The 17,766-nt window shown below is 39.3% G+C and overlaps 1 protein-coding gene across 6 annotated transcripts in view; it reads left to right on the top strand.

Moving 5' to 3' along the window:
• The window catches only part of LOC129719768 (ras GTPase-activating protein raskol), a 266,716-nt gene that overhangs the window by 119,351 nt on the left and 129,599 nt on the right, over positions 1 to 17,766 (top strand). Inside the window, exons 1-2 of one of the 6 annotated variants that reach the window (XM_055671172.1) lie at positions 2,568 to 2,626; positions 4,799 to 5,175. The exons of 3 other annotated variants lie outside the window; for them this stretch is intronic. In XM_055671172.1, coding sequence (XP_055527147.1) covers positions 4,989 to 5,175 — 187 coding nt within the window. In that variant the 5' untranslated portion in view covers positions 2,568 to 2,626; positions 4,799 to 4,988. Of the gene's footprint in view, positions 1 to 2,567; positions 2,627 to 3,219; positions 5,176 to 17,766 lie in introns of those variants that run through there. 2 more of the 6 variants (XM_055671173.1, XM_055671171.1) reach the window with 2 other exon arrangements.

Genomic DNA, 17,766 nt, shown 5'->3' on the forward strand with positions numbered 1-17,766 from the left:
AGGCTCGTTTATAACCGACTTTTTATGCCACGGGTATTTTTTACAGATGAGTTCGGTATTTTTGTTCATTTTTACAGTTTCTTTCGGTAAATTTGACTGGCTGCTTGGTTTGGAACATTACCAAAAAGGTGCGAAAATTACCGACCACTTGGTTGGTGGTTTCACGAACTGTTTGATAATTTTCGGAAACACCGATGATTTCACCGAACGTTCAGCTGTTGAGATTTCGGTGAAATTTTACCGAATCCGGTGTTTTATTTTAAGTGTGTATGGCAGAATCTCACCCCCACTGGCACAACCTCACCCCGGTTTACGGAACCTCAAGATTGTTTTGCCATTCATCCAGTCACACGAAGGCCCCGTGAAGTTCTTGTCCGACCTCGCTAGCTACCACTACGCCTAGGGTGTATTGGAATGATACAGGCAGAATAATATTGATGTTAACGGAAAAAGAGTTAATCCATCAAATTACCCACAGTTTCGTCACACCAAAGATAACTAGAACAAGATACCTAACTTCCATATTTTTCATACATTTTGAACACGACCGATTTCCGACGGTTAGTGCTGCCATCTGATAACTTAAATTCTCATAAAATTGTCACTATGAGCAAAACCGATTTATCGTGCATAGTCCGTCATCGATCGATAAGCTGTTCAAGATTGTATATGAAAAAGGTGTAGCAGTTTGGTCAACTCGACGCTTAAGATAACATGCAGATTAGTGATATTGTCATTTTTTACACTTAATGCTATTGCCATATTTTTTGCACTTCAAAGTATGAAAGAAAAGTGTGAAGTTGACTGTCAGAGTGGGGGCTCATATTAAGGAATTATATTTATTTTCCGGTCTCATTCTACCAAATCTTAGAGTTTGATATGTTGCAAACCAGGTTTCAGAACCATTGTGCACCGGGATACCCGATTTTTGCTTAATTAACCTCGGCAAGAGTTGAAAATTTTGGCTGTAGAGCGTGCTCATAGAGGTTATCAGGACGTTCTGATGGTACGCTTAATCTCAAATGATGCGCCGATAATTTTTGATTCTTCCGGAAAGCTTCATGTTTGAGAACTAAACATTCGTACACGTTATTATCATTTTTCGGATGGCAGCACCGTAAAGTGGTCCACATGGATACTGAAAAAATTGTTTCACCTTTCAGCAGTCATGTCTTGGCGTTGTCATCAGTTGATTTTGACGTTAAGTATACATCATATTAACAGTGTATAAATTAGTTCGACTTTTACTCACGCGCAGCGACAATCATGTCCGATGAATTCTGCAAGAGTCAGGTATCTTGTTCTAGTCATCTTTGGTCACACCGAAAAAGGCAATAGTCAAGCCTAAATTGAGGAAGTGTGGCAAATCGATCAAAACATCATCTGATATGGCGAAGCGGTGAAAAAAAAGCCGGTACAGTTGATGTTGCCACTGTGCAGAAATTGATGTGAGGTATTCGACTAAAAGTTCGAGAATTCATGAGTACAGCAGACAAATAATTTTTCTTGTATTTTTTCCTTGAAGTTTATTAAAATCCCTGTAATACCATATTTTAACCAACTTTGTACGTTATTTCCTCATGGAGAAATCGGAAATTGTATGCGGCCAAATTCTAAATGCAACAAACCTTAGTAAATTCGTCACCTATCATATATTTTGACAGGTAACGAAATAATTATTTCCAAGTCTTCTGTCGAAGTCTGAAGTCGACCATTTTTGGCCCCTAAACTCAATTGTCATTTTTGATTTTGCTGAAACTTTGCATAGATGGGCATGGCTATGGGCAAAAGATGCCATTTTGTGCTATTGGTTATTTTTTTCGAATCACGACTCGTTTTTGAGAAGCTCAATGTAAAAACGCGTTGTATATTTAGTTCCACAACGGGTTATTTGATTGGTGTGACGTCTTCGGCAGAGTTGTCTTTGAAAAAAAAAAATATTTCTGAGAAAAAAAGTTAAAACAAACTTTAATCTAATTTTTTATAAAAACTACAAAATATTGTACGATCATAGATTTGATTTGATTGATTTAACGTCTTCAGCAAAGTTGTAGGCAGAAATTTTGTCTTTCCAGAAAAAATATACACCGTGAGACAAAAAGGATTTTTTAAACACAAAAATATAATTCAAAAAATTTAAGTTGACAGCAAATTAATTTTAATTAATTTAATTAAATTTTTTTCAAACTATTTTCCACAGTGTTTTTTTTTCGGAAAGACAAAATTAAAAAATAATCTTAAAACTTGTTGTCTCGGATTTAGTGCTGGTCAGATTTTATCAGAAACAAGTTTCTTCCTTTTTATTTTGGGTCAGAGTCAGACTTTTCGCTGCAGATATTTCCGCAAACTAACTAGCAGCCCTGTTCCCAGATCTCGCGAATCTCTTTGGTTTTCAAACGCCGTACGTAGCCGCCGTACGTCGATGTTCGACGCAATCAGCTGAGCCTCTGTCCGCTGCGCCGGAGTGATTGCAAGAGAGAAAAAGAGCTCTCGAAGCGCGAAGGAAAATAATAACATTTTCATAAACATTCAGTCTCGCTTGAAACCTGGTCGGAGTTGGTTGTTGCTGACGGTCGGTTGGATTAGTCGCGATCGCTGATTTTTCGGTTGGTGCTGGGCGACGATCGTAGGTTGAACGCGTTGCGCACACGCCGGAAGGTGTAGGATTTGGGTGCCATTTGTGACATATGAGTGCTAACGAATTTTGCATTGATATACGCGTTCGGTTACCAGCGTCGAAAAGGTTTTTTTTCTGCGGCAGCGATCTTCACCGCCGTTTTGCACGCTTTGTACGTGAAATTGACCATCGACAGTAGTTGATGTTCACTGACGTGGAACGCCGATGTCTGCGCCTGCGGTGGCGGCATTGCGCTTTCTTCTTAAAGAAGGAGGAAGTTAATTTGTTGTGCGACGTAGCGAATGATGAGCGAACGCCGGCCGCACCGGCATGCTAAGATTGTGAATGTAAACCGTGCCTGTGGAGCTGACTGTGAAATTATCTGCAAAAAATGTGGGTGTTAGCCGAGCACGGAAACAAGAATATTTGAGTGTGTTAAAATCAGGACGTTGCGTTTCAAGTTCGTTATAAGGCGGTAAATTGACATCGACGCTTCATGAATCAACTCCAGTCAATGCGGTTATCTCATATGTACTTTTTGAGCTATTTCACATTATCAATTTTGGTATTTGGATTCAAAAAAAAGTTGGTTGTTAGAACTAGTGTTGCACAAATATTTGTGCTTTGCAAACATTTTGGTATTTGATTTGATTTTGAACTCCGTTGACCTCAGATTATATGTCACTACGCTCGACAAAACTGTACATCTCAAAGTATTGTTGGATGCATTTTTGCTTACCAATCATTAAAAACCTTAAAAACATATCCTATCATACTAAAGCGATTGCTGCCATGATAGATATCTATTAATAAAAAAAAACAAATTTAACATGGAAATATCAACTTGGGACAAGAAGCCATACCAGGCTACTAATTATGATTTATAAAAACTAAACGCAGTAAATTCAACGTTCTTTTTATTCTTTCTGCATAATAACAGAAAATCGAAAGATTGAATACATCAGATTTAATAATTATACCATAAATATGATGTTGAGATTCTAGACAACAAATGAAATAGATCTGTTAAAGCTAATACAATATACACTTTCAATCAACAAGATGTGTGCTGTAATTTACAGAAGTCAAAACAATCCAATAATATACTAAAACTGACTGAAGAAAAAAAACACATACGTTAAATTTACTAACATTCGCGCGTGAATCTGCGACCTCGGCAGTCAAATTTGTGGCAAATGACGCTGATGACGATACCAATGAGGATGGTGTCGGTTGTAAACTTCAAAAATAGCGATGATTCCGTGTAGTTCTAGTTTGCGTTTATACGCATGCAACGCGAGAAGATTAGTGCTAAGTTATGGTTTTGATTTGAGTGGCTTACAACTGGGATTTTAGGATTGGCTTATGACAAGTTTGCGGCAGCGGCAGTCAGAGTTAATGAACTTCAGTATAGTCTCAAAAAAAGAGGAACAAGACGGAAGAAAAGTGATGTGTTAATGTGCTTCTTCTGGTTGTTAAATTGAGTTGAACGCTCTGATCTCTCTTGTTGACATAACGAAATTTGACGTGTATTTGCGGTCGTTTGTGAATGAAACCGTTGCAGGGTATTGTTTGTTCGCGGCAGGCGTACAACGCCAATATCATAAAGTTGGGATCTTCCCGCGTACCTCTCAGATGCCCTAGATTTCCAGTGGCTGTGCCACTAACTTTATCCTGCAGCGTAAAAATTATCTGAAGCGTGTACAGTGCGAGACTGTCGCGACAAGATCATTGAAAATAAATCATTTCTCTTATCTGATGAAAAGGGTGTTGATCATCTTTGAAAGCTATAGACAAGAATTGTGTGTAAATTGATCACGGATGACAAATCGGCTTCTAAAAATATCACCATACTGCAGATCGTCTGAAGACGCGCGTTTGCAGTGAGTGAATGATTGCGATCAGTAGCCTAGAATCAGTGCCAAGATCGCATACGACCGTAAACAGGCGGCCTTTTTGTTCGAGGGAATGAATAATCATCGGTATTGTTCTGCTTCGTGGGCTGAACGGTGCCGTCTCTGCCTAGAAGTCATAGATTGCCCAGTATAGACTACAGAGATTTCAACGATTTGATATGTGACCGGAATCTGAAATGAAGAGTTGGCAAGAATGTGATGATTGCTTTCTGTCGCACTGATTTGAACAGCGTGGAACTCGTAAATTGATACCTTATTTCTGTAGCTTGGAATCACGGCAGAATTGAGCAGAAGTGTAGTGGTTAATTAACGAAGCCAAGTGAAAATTCTTGTACCGGAAGTAGGGTTTATCCGTTAGCAGTTTGACGAATACCTTTTTCAAACCAAAGCTATACTGCGACATTCCTAACGAGTTGTCTTTCTTTCGACGATCGAACTCCACGACTCCTGGTTGGATGTTACACACAGGGAAAGTTTGCAGCGTCGATATGAATTGTGCAACGCTGACATCGGCTATCACGCCGGATGATTATCAGCAACAGCAGCAGCAACTTCAGCTGCAGAGGACCCTTGAGCGAGAACGGCGGACGTCGCGTGGTTTAACGGCATGCCTCCGGGGCGAACGGGATGTGGAAGTGGAGAGTAAGTTTGTTGACATTTGCTTTATTTCTCCTTTCTCTCTCTTTTTCTATTGCTCTTACGAATGCACCCAAAGTGTGATGGTGTTTGCTAATCGGTTTCCTCTGGCTTTTAAATGATTGATTGATAAACAGCTATCGAGCAGTAAACCTGTTAGCAGACTGGCGGTGCAGCTAATTTCATCAACACCGTGCGGTGTGTGATCGACTTTCGGTGTACATAAATCGGTTAGTTTGATGTTGTAAGCAATTACCGGACCTGATGCAGTCGGAGCTGCTCGCTTCCGGGCGTCTGGTGAAATTGTGTAGCGATCATTACGTGATGAATAGACGATTAGTTGGCGAAAAAAACTCTGATAAGCTCTAGGGCCTAATCACGATTCGACACGAACCAGTGAATACAACGGGAAACCAGATTCAGCACCCTTTCAGGAGATACGTACACGTTGATTTGGTTGTGAAGATTGGTGCAAAGATCTAATCTTATCCAGCCAATCTTTCAGATGAAAGTATATCCTGAACTACCACTAACTCAATGATCACAATTGATCCAGTTTTTGGTAACCGAAATCCAGATTAGAAAGAATTGATAATTTGCATTTGCCGTCACGTTTTTTACACATTTTGTGACTTTACATAAATATTGATTGATTTATGTTAAATTGTTGATATTGTTTAATTCCGTAATACAAGAGCAGAAGCTTATTAAAACATAATAAGATGCTATTTCTCGAATCAAATTATACATTTTAAAATATGATGGTTTCCAAGTTGCTCGAGCAATTTTTGATTTATACAAATTGCTGGGAAAATTAATCTAGAATGTATCGTCCGTAATTGCCGACAAATAGGCTAAAGATAAAAATGAACGCAATGGAAAAAGCTTATCGCAAACTGAATATTATCAGCTGCATTCAATTGGTTTGGTGTGTTTTTTTTTTACAGTAACATATCGTTACTCATCAGTTACACTGGTATTCAATTTCTAGACCATCGTGTGAAGTGTACGCTAAGCTAATTCCAAGTTGCTCAATTCGAAAACAGTTCCTCCAGCATTAAGCCTGATCATTTCTAAGAATCGCCTCCAATTTTTTTCAATAAATGCTTTCGATATTGTTAGTGGCTACAAAATGTTGAAAAATAATAATTTAAATTTTTTTCACAAAATATTTATTTGACACGGCACCATACAAATAATTGATTTGATTGCGATTTTGTAATAAGTTTGTCATGGGAACACTCTCTTATCGGATTTGTTGTAGACAATTTAAGTTGATATGACTGCTTCCATTTTAGGTTTCGAAAATCTTTTTATTATCATCAATAATACAATAAAACCCTCAAACATCAATCAATAATACAATAAAACATCAATAATACAATAAAACCCTCAAACCCACATTAGTAATACAATAAAACTTTCGAACCCTGAACCCTTCCAGCTGGTTTTTGCATTGTCGTATATTTTACTACCAAGTTGGCATATCAATTAGAGGAAAGAATTTTCCACAAATCTCACATCAAAAAAAGAGCAAGTTCCTGCGTATCACAATCAGTGTTGCGAAATTTCGACACTGCAAAATGAAAATAATACAACAACAATTTCACTCTCTTTTTCTCATCACACTGATATTGAGTGTCAATTCTCAATAAATATCATGTCATGTCGTTTTCGTTTTCGCGGTGTAGCTATACTCAAACTACACTTTTGACACCGTGAATGTTTTATTCGACTTTCCGGACTACACTTTTTCTGTCTCTGACTATTTTTCTGCCCGGACTAAACCCGAAAAAAACTGGAAGTTACCAACACATACACACGTATGTGTCAAAACTGGTTTATTTTGGTTCTCGTTCCACGTGGTAAAGTGTCAGGTAAATTTTTTTTCAGCACATTTGTGAGATGGACCTATGAAATGGAAAAGAGACAAAATGACGATGGCGATAATGACCAAAACAAAACAAGTTGACAGCTATCCCATTATTACGCATACCAATGCAACTACACTGAAAATGTTTTATTTGAATATCGCACAGACTGTAAACTTATTCTATAATATTCTAACAACTAATCACTGTCAACTGGTTGGAGTTGAAAGTAATTATCACTTTCAGCTCGTTCGCGTTGAAGCTGATATTCGCAGTCGTCAGTTTCAACTGAGTATCTATCACTGACAGTGAAAATTTGCAACACAGATCACAAGAACGATAGTACCGCAAAATAGGATGAAATTAAGCAGCAGTGTAAAATTTATCTCAAATACACCTTATACGAAATTCACATGCCGGTTAAAGTTTACTCTTGAATGTCCATTTCATATATTTTCGTAAAATTTCTCTAATTTCGTCAAAACTCAATCAAATTTTATCGAACAAGAGAGCTTCAAGAGTAAAGTCAGATAGTAGCTCAAAAAATATGATTTTCCACAATTATTGTACCATTATCATACCGATGATTCACCCGGAATTAATAAAACATGTTGCACGATTTTAAATTGTTGTGTTGATTTAATCGATCGATGATCAAATGAGAACAAAATTAGTAAATTTCATCTCGTGAACTACAATAAATAGATTTTAAGCAGAAATATTGATATTTTCTTTTCCAAAGGGAGTTGCGGTGAAAAAATGGTCATCATCTTCTCCAATGAGAAGAAATTCAACCAGGATGGTCCTGTTGTTTGCCCAATGTATTGGAAGGATATTCGCCGAAAACCCGAAACTCGCCATTCCATAAACTTTGTGGGCCGCATTCGGGCATTTTGGAAAGACACCACATTTCTGATTTCTCATAAATTCAATTTACTTCTTAGTTGTTGACAACGTTTTGGTCGATTTTGGAGATAATTTGAAGGGTGCAAACTGGAATTTCCAGCAGGACAACGCGGCGATCCACTGTTCAAATCTAACAACATCGTTTCTAACATCACGAAACGTTACTGTTTTAAAATGGTCTCCTATAAGCCACGGTTCAAACCGATCGAGAATCTTTGGGGATTTTGTCACAGCGAGTTTTTGCATATGGACGTCAGTAGGACTCAGTTGGTCAATTGAAGACTACTGCTATTTAAGAAAAAATGGGCAAACATCGGCTTCAAATGGTGAGTTGACAACCTGAAAAGAGTGCCAAACATAGCTCCGGCCCTCATAAGTTCCTATCCCACACCTCCACGAGTCATATGATCACACTAGACTGCCGATTGAAACATGGACACAACTGGTTGGTGTTGCCTGGCCAATTTTTTTTTGTACACACAACATTTATTTGACACGGCACAACTTGCCTGGGCAATGCTGTCATCCGACAATAGCTAAGTGAGAAAGAGCAACGCGATCATTGGCGGGTAAACCATACACCAACAGTAAGGGAAATGCTTCACCAACCCGAGCGTCTAAGATGGTGCGGCTCAAAACAGCGTCTGATCTTCATATTAGGAGCGACTGATCAACGTCCTGGTGTCAGCGTGGGACTCTAAACAGAGCAGACACGATGGTCCCCCGGCTCCAGGGAGTTGGGAAAGGCCCAACGAGCCTCCCCGGAGAACAATATGTTTCAAACAACGTAAGATAGAATACGGATCGGAACAATCGACATGGACCTAGGCATAAGGAATACGATTGAAACATGGGACTTGGAACTGCAAATCGCTCTGCTTTCCAGGATGCGACAGGATAATCTGCGACGAGCTACATCCACGCAACCTCGAAGTAGTGCGCTGCAGAAACTTTGTTAGACAGGAAAAAAGGTATGGAAAAGCGGGCTCCGGACGGCTACTTTCTATCAGAGATGTGGCACCATCAATGAGCTGGGACCGGCTTCATCACTGGGCAAGATACGCCAACGCGCAATGGGGTGGCAGCCGATCAAGGCAAGAATGTGCAAGTTGAGGGTAAAGAGCCGATTTTTCAACTACAGCATCTTCAACGTGCACTGCCCACATAAAGGAAGACCCGACGACGAGAAGGAAGCGTTCTACGCGCAACTGGAGTAGGTTTACGATAACTGCCCGCGTCGGGACGTGAAAGTCGCCATAGGTAGGACGGGAGGTAATGTAGAGACCGGGTAATCGGGCCAGATAGCATGTACGCCGGGTCTAATGATAACTGCCATCGGTGCGTAAACTTTGCGGCAGCCATGGTATAAACACTGAACCGTGCTGCACTGGTGCGGTTTTTGCATAGCAACACAGGTGAGGTCAATACTGGAATACTGTAGCATTGTGTGGTCTCCTCGTCCTGGCGTACATGAAGAAAGAATAGAATCAGTTCAAAAGCAATTACTACTATATGCTCTTCGTAAGCTAGGTTGGACCGCACATCGTCTTCCGTCATATGAAGCACGCTGCATGTTGATTGACATTCAAACAATAAAAGAACGGCGAGAGTTGGCTTTATTTGTAAACGATATCGTTTCGCAGAACGTTGACTCAGCAGTACTACTCTCCAAATTGAACTTTTATGCACCCATTCGATAACTTCGACATCGTAGTTTATTTGCTCTTAACAGTGGTGGGCACCATTCCGCTAATTCGCTAATTCGCTAATTAGCGACGCTAAAATTCAGTTAGCGATTTAGCGATTTCGCTAATTTTTGAGCTGGTTAGCGAAACTGTTATCGTCGCTAAAATTTTGGCCTTCGAAACGCTAATCGCTAATTCGCTAAATTTTGTAGAGAAACGACAATAGAAATTTTAAGAAAAACTGAATTGCTGATGGCGTACGTGAATTGATTCGAAAGATGAACATACTTTACTGCGAAAGTTACTTTCGTCAGGTTTTTACCCTAGAATGGAGTTCCAGTTATCGTACAAGCCACAGAAGCATTTTGAAAAACAAGCACAAGGTCTAGATTAAATTTTCGGCACACCAAGAACTTTGGTAAATTGCAATGCGCTTGAAATTATGATAACTTTGATTCTACTTTTTCGATTCGGTTAATAATTGAATTTTTATGAAAACATTCCTAAGAGTATCTATTTTCAATGCAAGCTAAATAACTTTTGTTATTCTTGTTTTTACAAAATCAAATATGAATACCGTTTCGTGAACCTCTTACTGTAAATACTTAGTTTCAAAAAGTAATTGTTTTCGTTTGTTTAACCAAAAAAGATCAAAGTGGTCCAAATCTTACAAAACACGAGCAATAAATATAGCGATATGACTATTTCCATATTAAAAAGTTAGCGATCAGCGATAAGCGAAAGTTCCGCTAATGTGGATTTAGCGTTTAGCGTTTAGCGATTATCGAGTTAAATTTTCCGGTTAGCGGCTTAGCGATTAGCGTCGCTAAATTTTCGATTAGCGGTGCCCACCACTGGCTCTTAACCATCATCGTACAGAATACGCAAAAAATGGGCCTATAAATAGTATGATGAATTCTTATAATGTAGTATTTCAAGTATTTGAGGCCGAGGTCACAAAACTAATTTGTTTTATGTTTGTGTATAGTTTATAAATTAATGTAATCAGTCTACATATATGATTGACGAAATAAATAAATAACGAAATAATGACGTGTCTTGCTACCACCACCCAGTGTTTGTGTAGACAGACGGCACGAAGAGCGAAACTTAAAACACCGAAGGTAGTGTCAGTGTTATATGATCGCCACTGGTGCCATAAGCTTCGGCAAACACCGGCGCCGGTGGATCTAGCTTCGGAAAAACACTGGTCTCACGTAAAGAATAATCTCAACAATGTGCGTATATTTGGGAACATTTTCCTTCGCATTGGGCCTAGCAGAGCCATATGGCAGTGACCGAGGTGTTTCTACGAAGTTCGAACATTCGGCCACGGTGCTTTCACGAAAGTGAAGCCCTCGTTTCCGGTGTTTGTCGAAGCTTGAGGCACTAGTGGCGATCGTATATCACTGCCACTGGCTTCGGTGTTTCAAGTTTCGCCCTTAGTGCCGTCTGTCTTACACCAACACTGAGTGGCAATTGCTAAGCACGCCGTTTCGTGTTTTAAGTATATCCCTAAGTGCAGAGCATGTTTTGAACATGGCTGCTATGCGTCCTCCCGTGATATGGTAGTTCGAAAAACCTTCTTCCCCCGCAAAGATATCCACAAATCCGCCTGGAGATCACCCGACCAACAGACAGAGAATTTAATCGACCACGTTCTAATCGACGCAGGTTCTTCTCCGACATAGTGAACGTTCGCACCTGCCGCAATGCGAATATATATCCGGACCACTACCTAGTAGCTGTGTGCATGCGCTCAAAACTCTCGACGGTGTATAACACCCGCCGAAGTTAAACGCCGTGACCAAATATCAAGCAACTGGGGGACGCCGGGGTTACACAGGAATACGCGCAGTAGCTGGAGGCAGCGTTACCCACGGGAAAGCAGCTTGGCGCAGCTGCTGTTGAAGATGGCTGGAGGAGCATCCGATCCGCCATAGGTAGCACTGCTGTAGCGCTACTAGATACAAGGGCTCCGATTCACAGAAATGACTAGTTCGACGACGAATGCAAACAGTTAGTAGAAGAACGCAGCACGGGCGCTCTTGCTGCAATACCGTACGAGAGCGAACGTGAAACGATACCGCCAAAAACTTAGTCCTCCGAAGGAAGAAGCGCCAGCGAGTGGACCGAGATCGCGTAGCGATGGAAGAGCTGTACCAAGCTAACGACACTCGGATGTTCTACCATAAGCTGAACAGCACTCGTAAAGGCTACGTGCCGCAAGCCGACATGTACAGGAGCTTGGACGGCAACCTCCTTGCGGACGAGTGTGACGTGATCGAAAGGTGGAAGCAGCACTTCGATGTGCATCTGAACGGCGATGCAGTAGAGTGCGAGGACGGTATGGCATCTGATCTTAGTGCACGTGCAGAAGACAACAGAATTGCAGCCACCGGTCTTCTGGAGTGTAGGAGGAGATTGGCCGGCCGAAAAAAAATAAAGCTGCTGGAGTGGACCAACTTTCCAGCGAACTGTTGGAATACGGCGGAGAAACACTGGTTAGAGCCGTGCACTGGGTCAGCGTCAAGGTTTGGGAGGAAGAGCGAGTACCAGAGGAGTGGAAGGAAGATATTGTGTGTCCCATCTTCCAGAAAGGCGACAAGTTGGAGTGCTGCAATTACCGGGCATTCACTCTGCTGGCAGCCACCTACAAGATACTCTCCCAAATAGTCGGTTGTCGACTGTCACCATTTGCGAAGCATTTCCTGGGGCACTACCAGGTGGGATTCACGGATGCCCGCGCTAACACCGATCAGATATTCACGGGTTGTCAGGTTATACAGAAATGCCGCGAATACAACGTGGCCACACACCACTTATTCATCGATTTCTTATCGGTATAAGGCACAATCGATCGAGACCAGCTATGGCATATTATGCACGACAACGAATTCTCGGACAAACTAACGCGGTTGGTCAAAGCGAGGATGGATCAAGTGATGTGTGTAGTTCGAGTATCGGGAGCACTCTCGAACCCCTTCGAAACCGGAAGAGGTTTAAGGCAAGGTGTATAGTATTGCCCTGGAAGGTGTATAGTATTGCCCTGGAAGGTGTCATTAGAAAAGCGGGGATCAACACGGGTGGCACGATATTCCGAAAGTCGGTTCAACTGTTTGATTTTGCTGACGATATCGGCATTGTGGCTCGGACCTTTATGAAGATGGTGGATACGTACAGCGGACTGAAGGCCGAAGCCGAACGGATTGGACTGGTCATCAATGCATCGAAGACGAAGTACATGAAAGGGAGGGGTTCCAGAGAAGACAGTGCTCATCGCGAGTTCAAGTGGGTGGTGATAAAATCGAAGTGGTCAATGAGTTCGTGTACCTGGGCTCACTGGTAACTGCCGACAACGATACTAGCAGAGAAGAACATCGGTGCATTATGGCAGGAAATCGTATATACTTTGGTCTCCGGAGGACGCTCCGATCGAGTAGAATTCGTCGCCTCAGCAAGTTAACCATCTACAGGACGCTGATCAGACCGGTAGTCCTTTACGGGTATGAGACATGGACTATGCTTGTGGAGGACTAACGCGCCCTTGCGGAAGGTGTTGCGTACCTTCTTCGGTGGACTACTGACGGAGAACGGAACGTGGAGAAGGAAAATGAACCACGAACTGCAGGAGTTGCTTGGGAGCCACCTATCGTCCACACCGATAAGATTGGCAGGATGTGGTGCGCCGGGCATGTTGTAAGGATGTCGGACGACAGCCCAGTAAAGATGGTAAATGAAGTCAATCCGTCAGGGACGAGACGGAGAGGTGTACAACGGGCAAGGTTGATCGTTCAGGTGGACGACGACCTGTGGACTCTACGCAGACTGCAGAGCTGCAAACTGCAGCCATGGACCGAGTGGGATGGAGACGACTCTTATGTACAGCAAAGGCCACACCACTGCTTGGGACTGTTTGGTAAGGTAAGTAATCGATATCACTACTCTTCAATCATTGCTTGTTTCTATGCCTCGACGTTTTCAGGTTTTGTTAAAGTCAGAGGTGGTCGTACAAGATATTATTGCTACGTTCACGGACGAATGGTAGATAAAACGCAAGTATTTTTGTATTGTAGGTACAGTTAACAGATTTCTTATGAATTGATTACGAAAAGTTTAAGCTTAATATCATACTGTAATCAAAATAAAAAATAGCTTAATAGTTAACCTTCGCTTTCAATAGGCAATTGAAATCACTGTTCGACTGACAGCTGGCGTTGCAGTTAAAATGATTATAATGATTTGTGAGAAGTATTTTACCTAGCAAGATTTTATCTCCAGTGTGTTATCATAAGTTTGCGCTGTTTGAAAATTTAATGTTTAGATTTTCCAATAGACAGTCATAACGCCATATGTTTCCAGCTCCTGTGAGAACATAACCTCAAATTATAAACAAAAACCGGCTCTCATATTTTTCGTATTTCAAAAACATTTTCTCAACAGTAATCAATCTACCAGATACTGCATAGTATTTTTTACCAGATGCATTGTTTTTGACATCGAGAACATGCATTACGCAAATGTCGCAATAAATAGTCTCCTGTATATTGTTCTGTCTAAATATTGAATCTATCATCATCTAACTAATTCCACAGTTCAAATGTCGTATAGTGTTCAACAGGTTTGCGTTAAATCGCCAATTAAAAATCATTTTATTCCTTTTCGAGCCCTTTAGCTGTCAAAATCAATGCAAGAACATTCTAGCAGTTTTCATGTGACTCACAAAGTGCTCTAATATGAGACAACTTTTTCAATTGGGTTGTTTAGCTATATCAGTTTTTCGATGTCATCTGAAAGATCTGCATTTTCTAAGTAAAACGTGATTTAAAAAAATTTTCTATCGTTGTCCTTCGCTTTTTAAATCACGATTTAAAACTGCTCGAAATCGCTACAATGACAGTTCGCCCATATACCAACTGTCATTGTAGCGATTTAGAGCAAATTTTTATTCTTCAGTTAAAAATCGAAGGAAAATTATTTAAAGTTTAAAATAATCACGTTTCACTCAGAAAATTACACTCTTTCAAATGATATATGGTCGGTGTTAAGTCAGACCGGACCAAGTCGCAAAATTGAAAAAAACTAGTTAACGATAGTATTGGATAAAGATTTTCTTAAGCTACATCACACAACAATCAGATTTTATTTATCTCTAAAACAGCAAAAATAACAGCATGATTTTTGTCTGCATGACCAATGAAAAGCGATTACAGTGTTCAGTCAGAATGGACCAATTGTTTATTTTCAAGGAGACTGCCTTCGGTCAACTATTGATAAAAGCGAACGAACGGAAGAATTTTCATGCGTTTTTCCAGATTTCTTTGTATCAGAGAACTCTTTCACTCACCCCCCATCGGAATCTGTAAAATTTCACGCACTGCCGTGGTTTTGGATGTGTTTTTGGACCGTTTATTGCTGTCACTAACATGACCTAATATCATGCCTTATAGTGTGCAGACAAAGTGAACCATGTGTTAAGCAGAAAAAAGTTGAAATTATCGGAATTTACAGCTTCGGTTTGAAGTCAACATGAATGAATTTCAACACTATCAGGCAACTTATCGGAATGCTTCATTGCCCGTTAGTCGAAAAAGTATACTTTACCAGTAAATGAGGAAAATGTACATGGTCCACTCTGATTGAACATGTAAATGAGAAACGTTAGTCATTTGTGTGGGTGACACAACATTCCACAATTTCCAAACGTGACAGAAATTTCAGAACCAAAACACGAGGAAACCATCCAGTCCATCATCAATTCTACGGCAAATTTGGCCAAAGTTGCAGAGAAAATGGATGATTACGAATAACTTAATTGAGTAAATTAACCATATTTTTGTTCCATTAAAACATTCCGCTCCTACCATTGATTTGTTGAAACAAACACAGTTTCAAGTTTATTCGAACTATTTGCAATAATTGTTGATGTCGCAGAAGCTAACTATGTAGATTAAAAACTTTTTGACTGTTCGACGATCAATGGACTGAAATTATTTGTTCAATTGTTCAGTCATAATGGACCAAGTCATTAATGATTCTTCTTTGATTCAATCAGAGTGGACCAAGTACATTTATTCAGTTACAAACCTGTCCTTTTTGAGCTCACGGCACTCCTTTTTTTCAATTGTCACATTGCATGATACAGTAAGAAGGTTACTCCAACTTATAACATCAAAACTGCGCATAAATATTGAAAACTTCAAAATTCCCAGAGCAACAAACTTCAAACTCGTTTTTCTCGAAATGATCAAAATGTCACTTGGTCCGGTCTGACTTAACACCGACCAAATGATATACGAAACTGGTATAGCTTTAGAACCCAATTGAAAAGATGTTGTCGGGCTCTGGTCATATTGCATATATTGTTTTTTATAAACAATTCCATTTCAGAAAGTTGGTAATTATGATTTAAATTTGTCATTAGAATCATATTACATTACATCACATAATAGAAATTGAAAAAAGTGCTCTAAAATTTCAAGATCTCAGTAAAAATGTAAAAATTTCATTTATTTTTATCAAAAAATTAATGTTTAGTAGTCGAGTTTTGCCTTAGGTTTTTTGCAACATTCTGGCTGGAAACGGTCTGCTCTGCTAAGGTTGAATCGATTCGAACGTTTTTTTTAAGTTGATGTATTTTAATGGTTGTCCCATACTCTACAGGATCTTGACTTTGTTTGAATATTATTTAAAAAATGCATTAAACTTTCTAAAGTATCCTAATTTTGTCTTAAACATGATTCATCCTGACAAATTTAACTCTACATCCCACATAAGATCGCGACCCATCCCAACTACTCAAAATAGTGTATTCTTCTGAGGACACATAATGATAATAGCTTTTTTTCTTTAATAGGGGGGGGAATGTTTGTAATGATTTATTTATGTACTAATATCTATTCAGAATTAGTATTGTGTGTTCTGCCACAAATGGTGACATTTCAACACTATTGTATATATATATATATATATATATATATATATATATATATATATATATATATATATATATATATATATATATATATATATATATATATATATATATATATATATATATATATATATATATATATATATATATATATATATATATATATTTACGCTTTTTTTATTATTGAATGTTATTAGCTTTCGCAGTTAAGTTAATGTAATTGTAGGAAAAATATTAAACCTGCTTGTCAATGAAAAAAAAAGAATAAAACAAAACTTAAAATAAACTTAAAACTATCTTACTGACTAAAAAGTGAGCTAATCGTTGCAATTGAGGATTGCAACGATTTTTGTCGGAATTTGTTGATAATTTGGCTTGACATATTTTCTAATGTTTCTACATTAGTGAGCCTATGTAGCTCGTTCGTGCTAAACCAGGGAGGATGCTTCAAAATCATTTTCAAAAGTTTATTCTGAATCCTTCGAAGTGTCTTCTTCCTGGTTGTACAACAACTTGTCCAGATGGGAACTGCATATAACATTGCTGGCCTAAAAATTTGTTGTAAATTAACAGTTTATTATTGAGACAAAGTCTAGAATTCCTGTTGATAAGAGGATATAAACATTTGATATACTTATTGCACTTTGACTGGATATTTTCAATGTGCTCCTTGAAAGTAAGATTCTTATCATAAATTAGCCCTAAGTATTTAACTTGGTCAGACCAATTTAAGACCACACCGTTCATCTTAATAACGTGGTTATGGATGGGTTTGAGAAATGAAACTCTTGGCTTATGAGGAAAAATAATTAACTGTGTTTTAGAAGCATTAGGGGAAATCTTCCATTTCTGCAAGTATGAAGAAAATGTATCTAAACTTTTTTTTAGCCGACTGCATATAACACGAAGGCTTTTTCCTTTTCCGGAATTGCTTGTATCGTCACAAAACAGAGATTTCTCACAACCTGGTGGTAAATCAGGAAGATCAGAAGTAAAAATGTTATATAAGATTGGGCCCAAGATACTCCCCTGAGGCACACCAGCTCTAACAGGCAATCTATTAGATTCACCATTTAGATAGTTAACCTGAAGAGTGCGGTCAGTTAGATAACTTTGTATCATTTTTGTAAGGTAAAGCGGAAAACTGAAATTTGACATTTTAGCTATTAAACCTTTATGCCAAACACTGTCGAATGCCTTT

This window comes from Wyeomyia smithii, chromosome 2, assembly GCF_029784165.1.
Source record: "Wyeomyia smithii strain HCP4-BCI-WySm-NY-G18 chromosome 2, ASM2978416v1, whole genome shotgun sequence".
NCBI lineage: Eukaryota > Metazoa > Arthropoda > Insecta > Diptera > Culicidae > Wyeomyia > Wyeomyia smithii.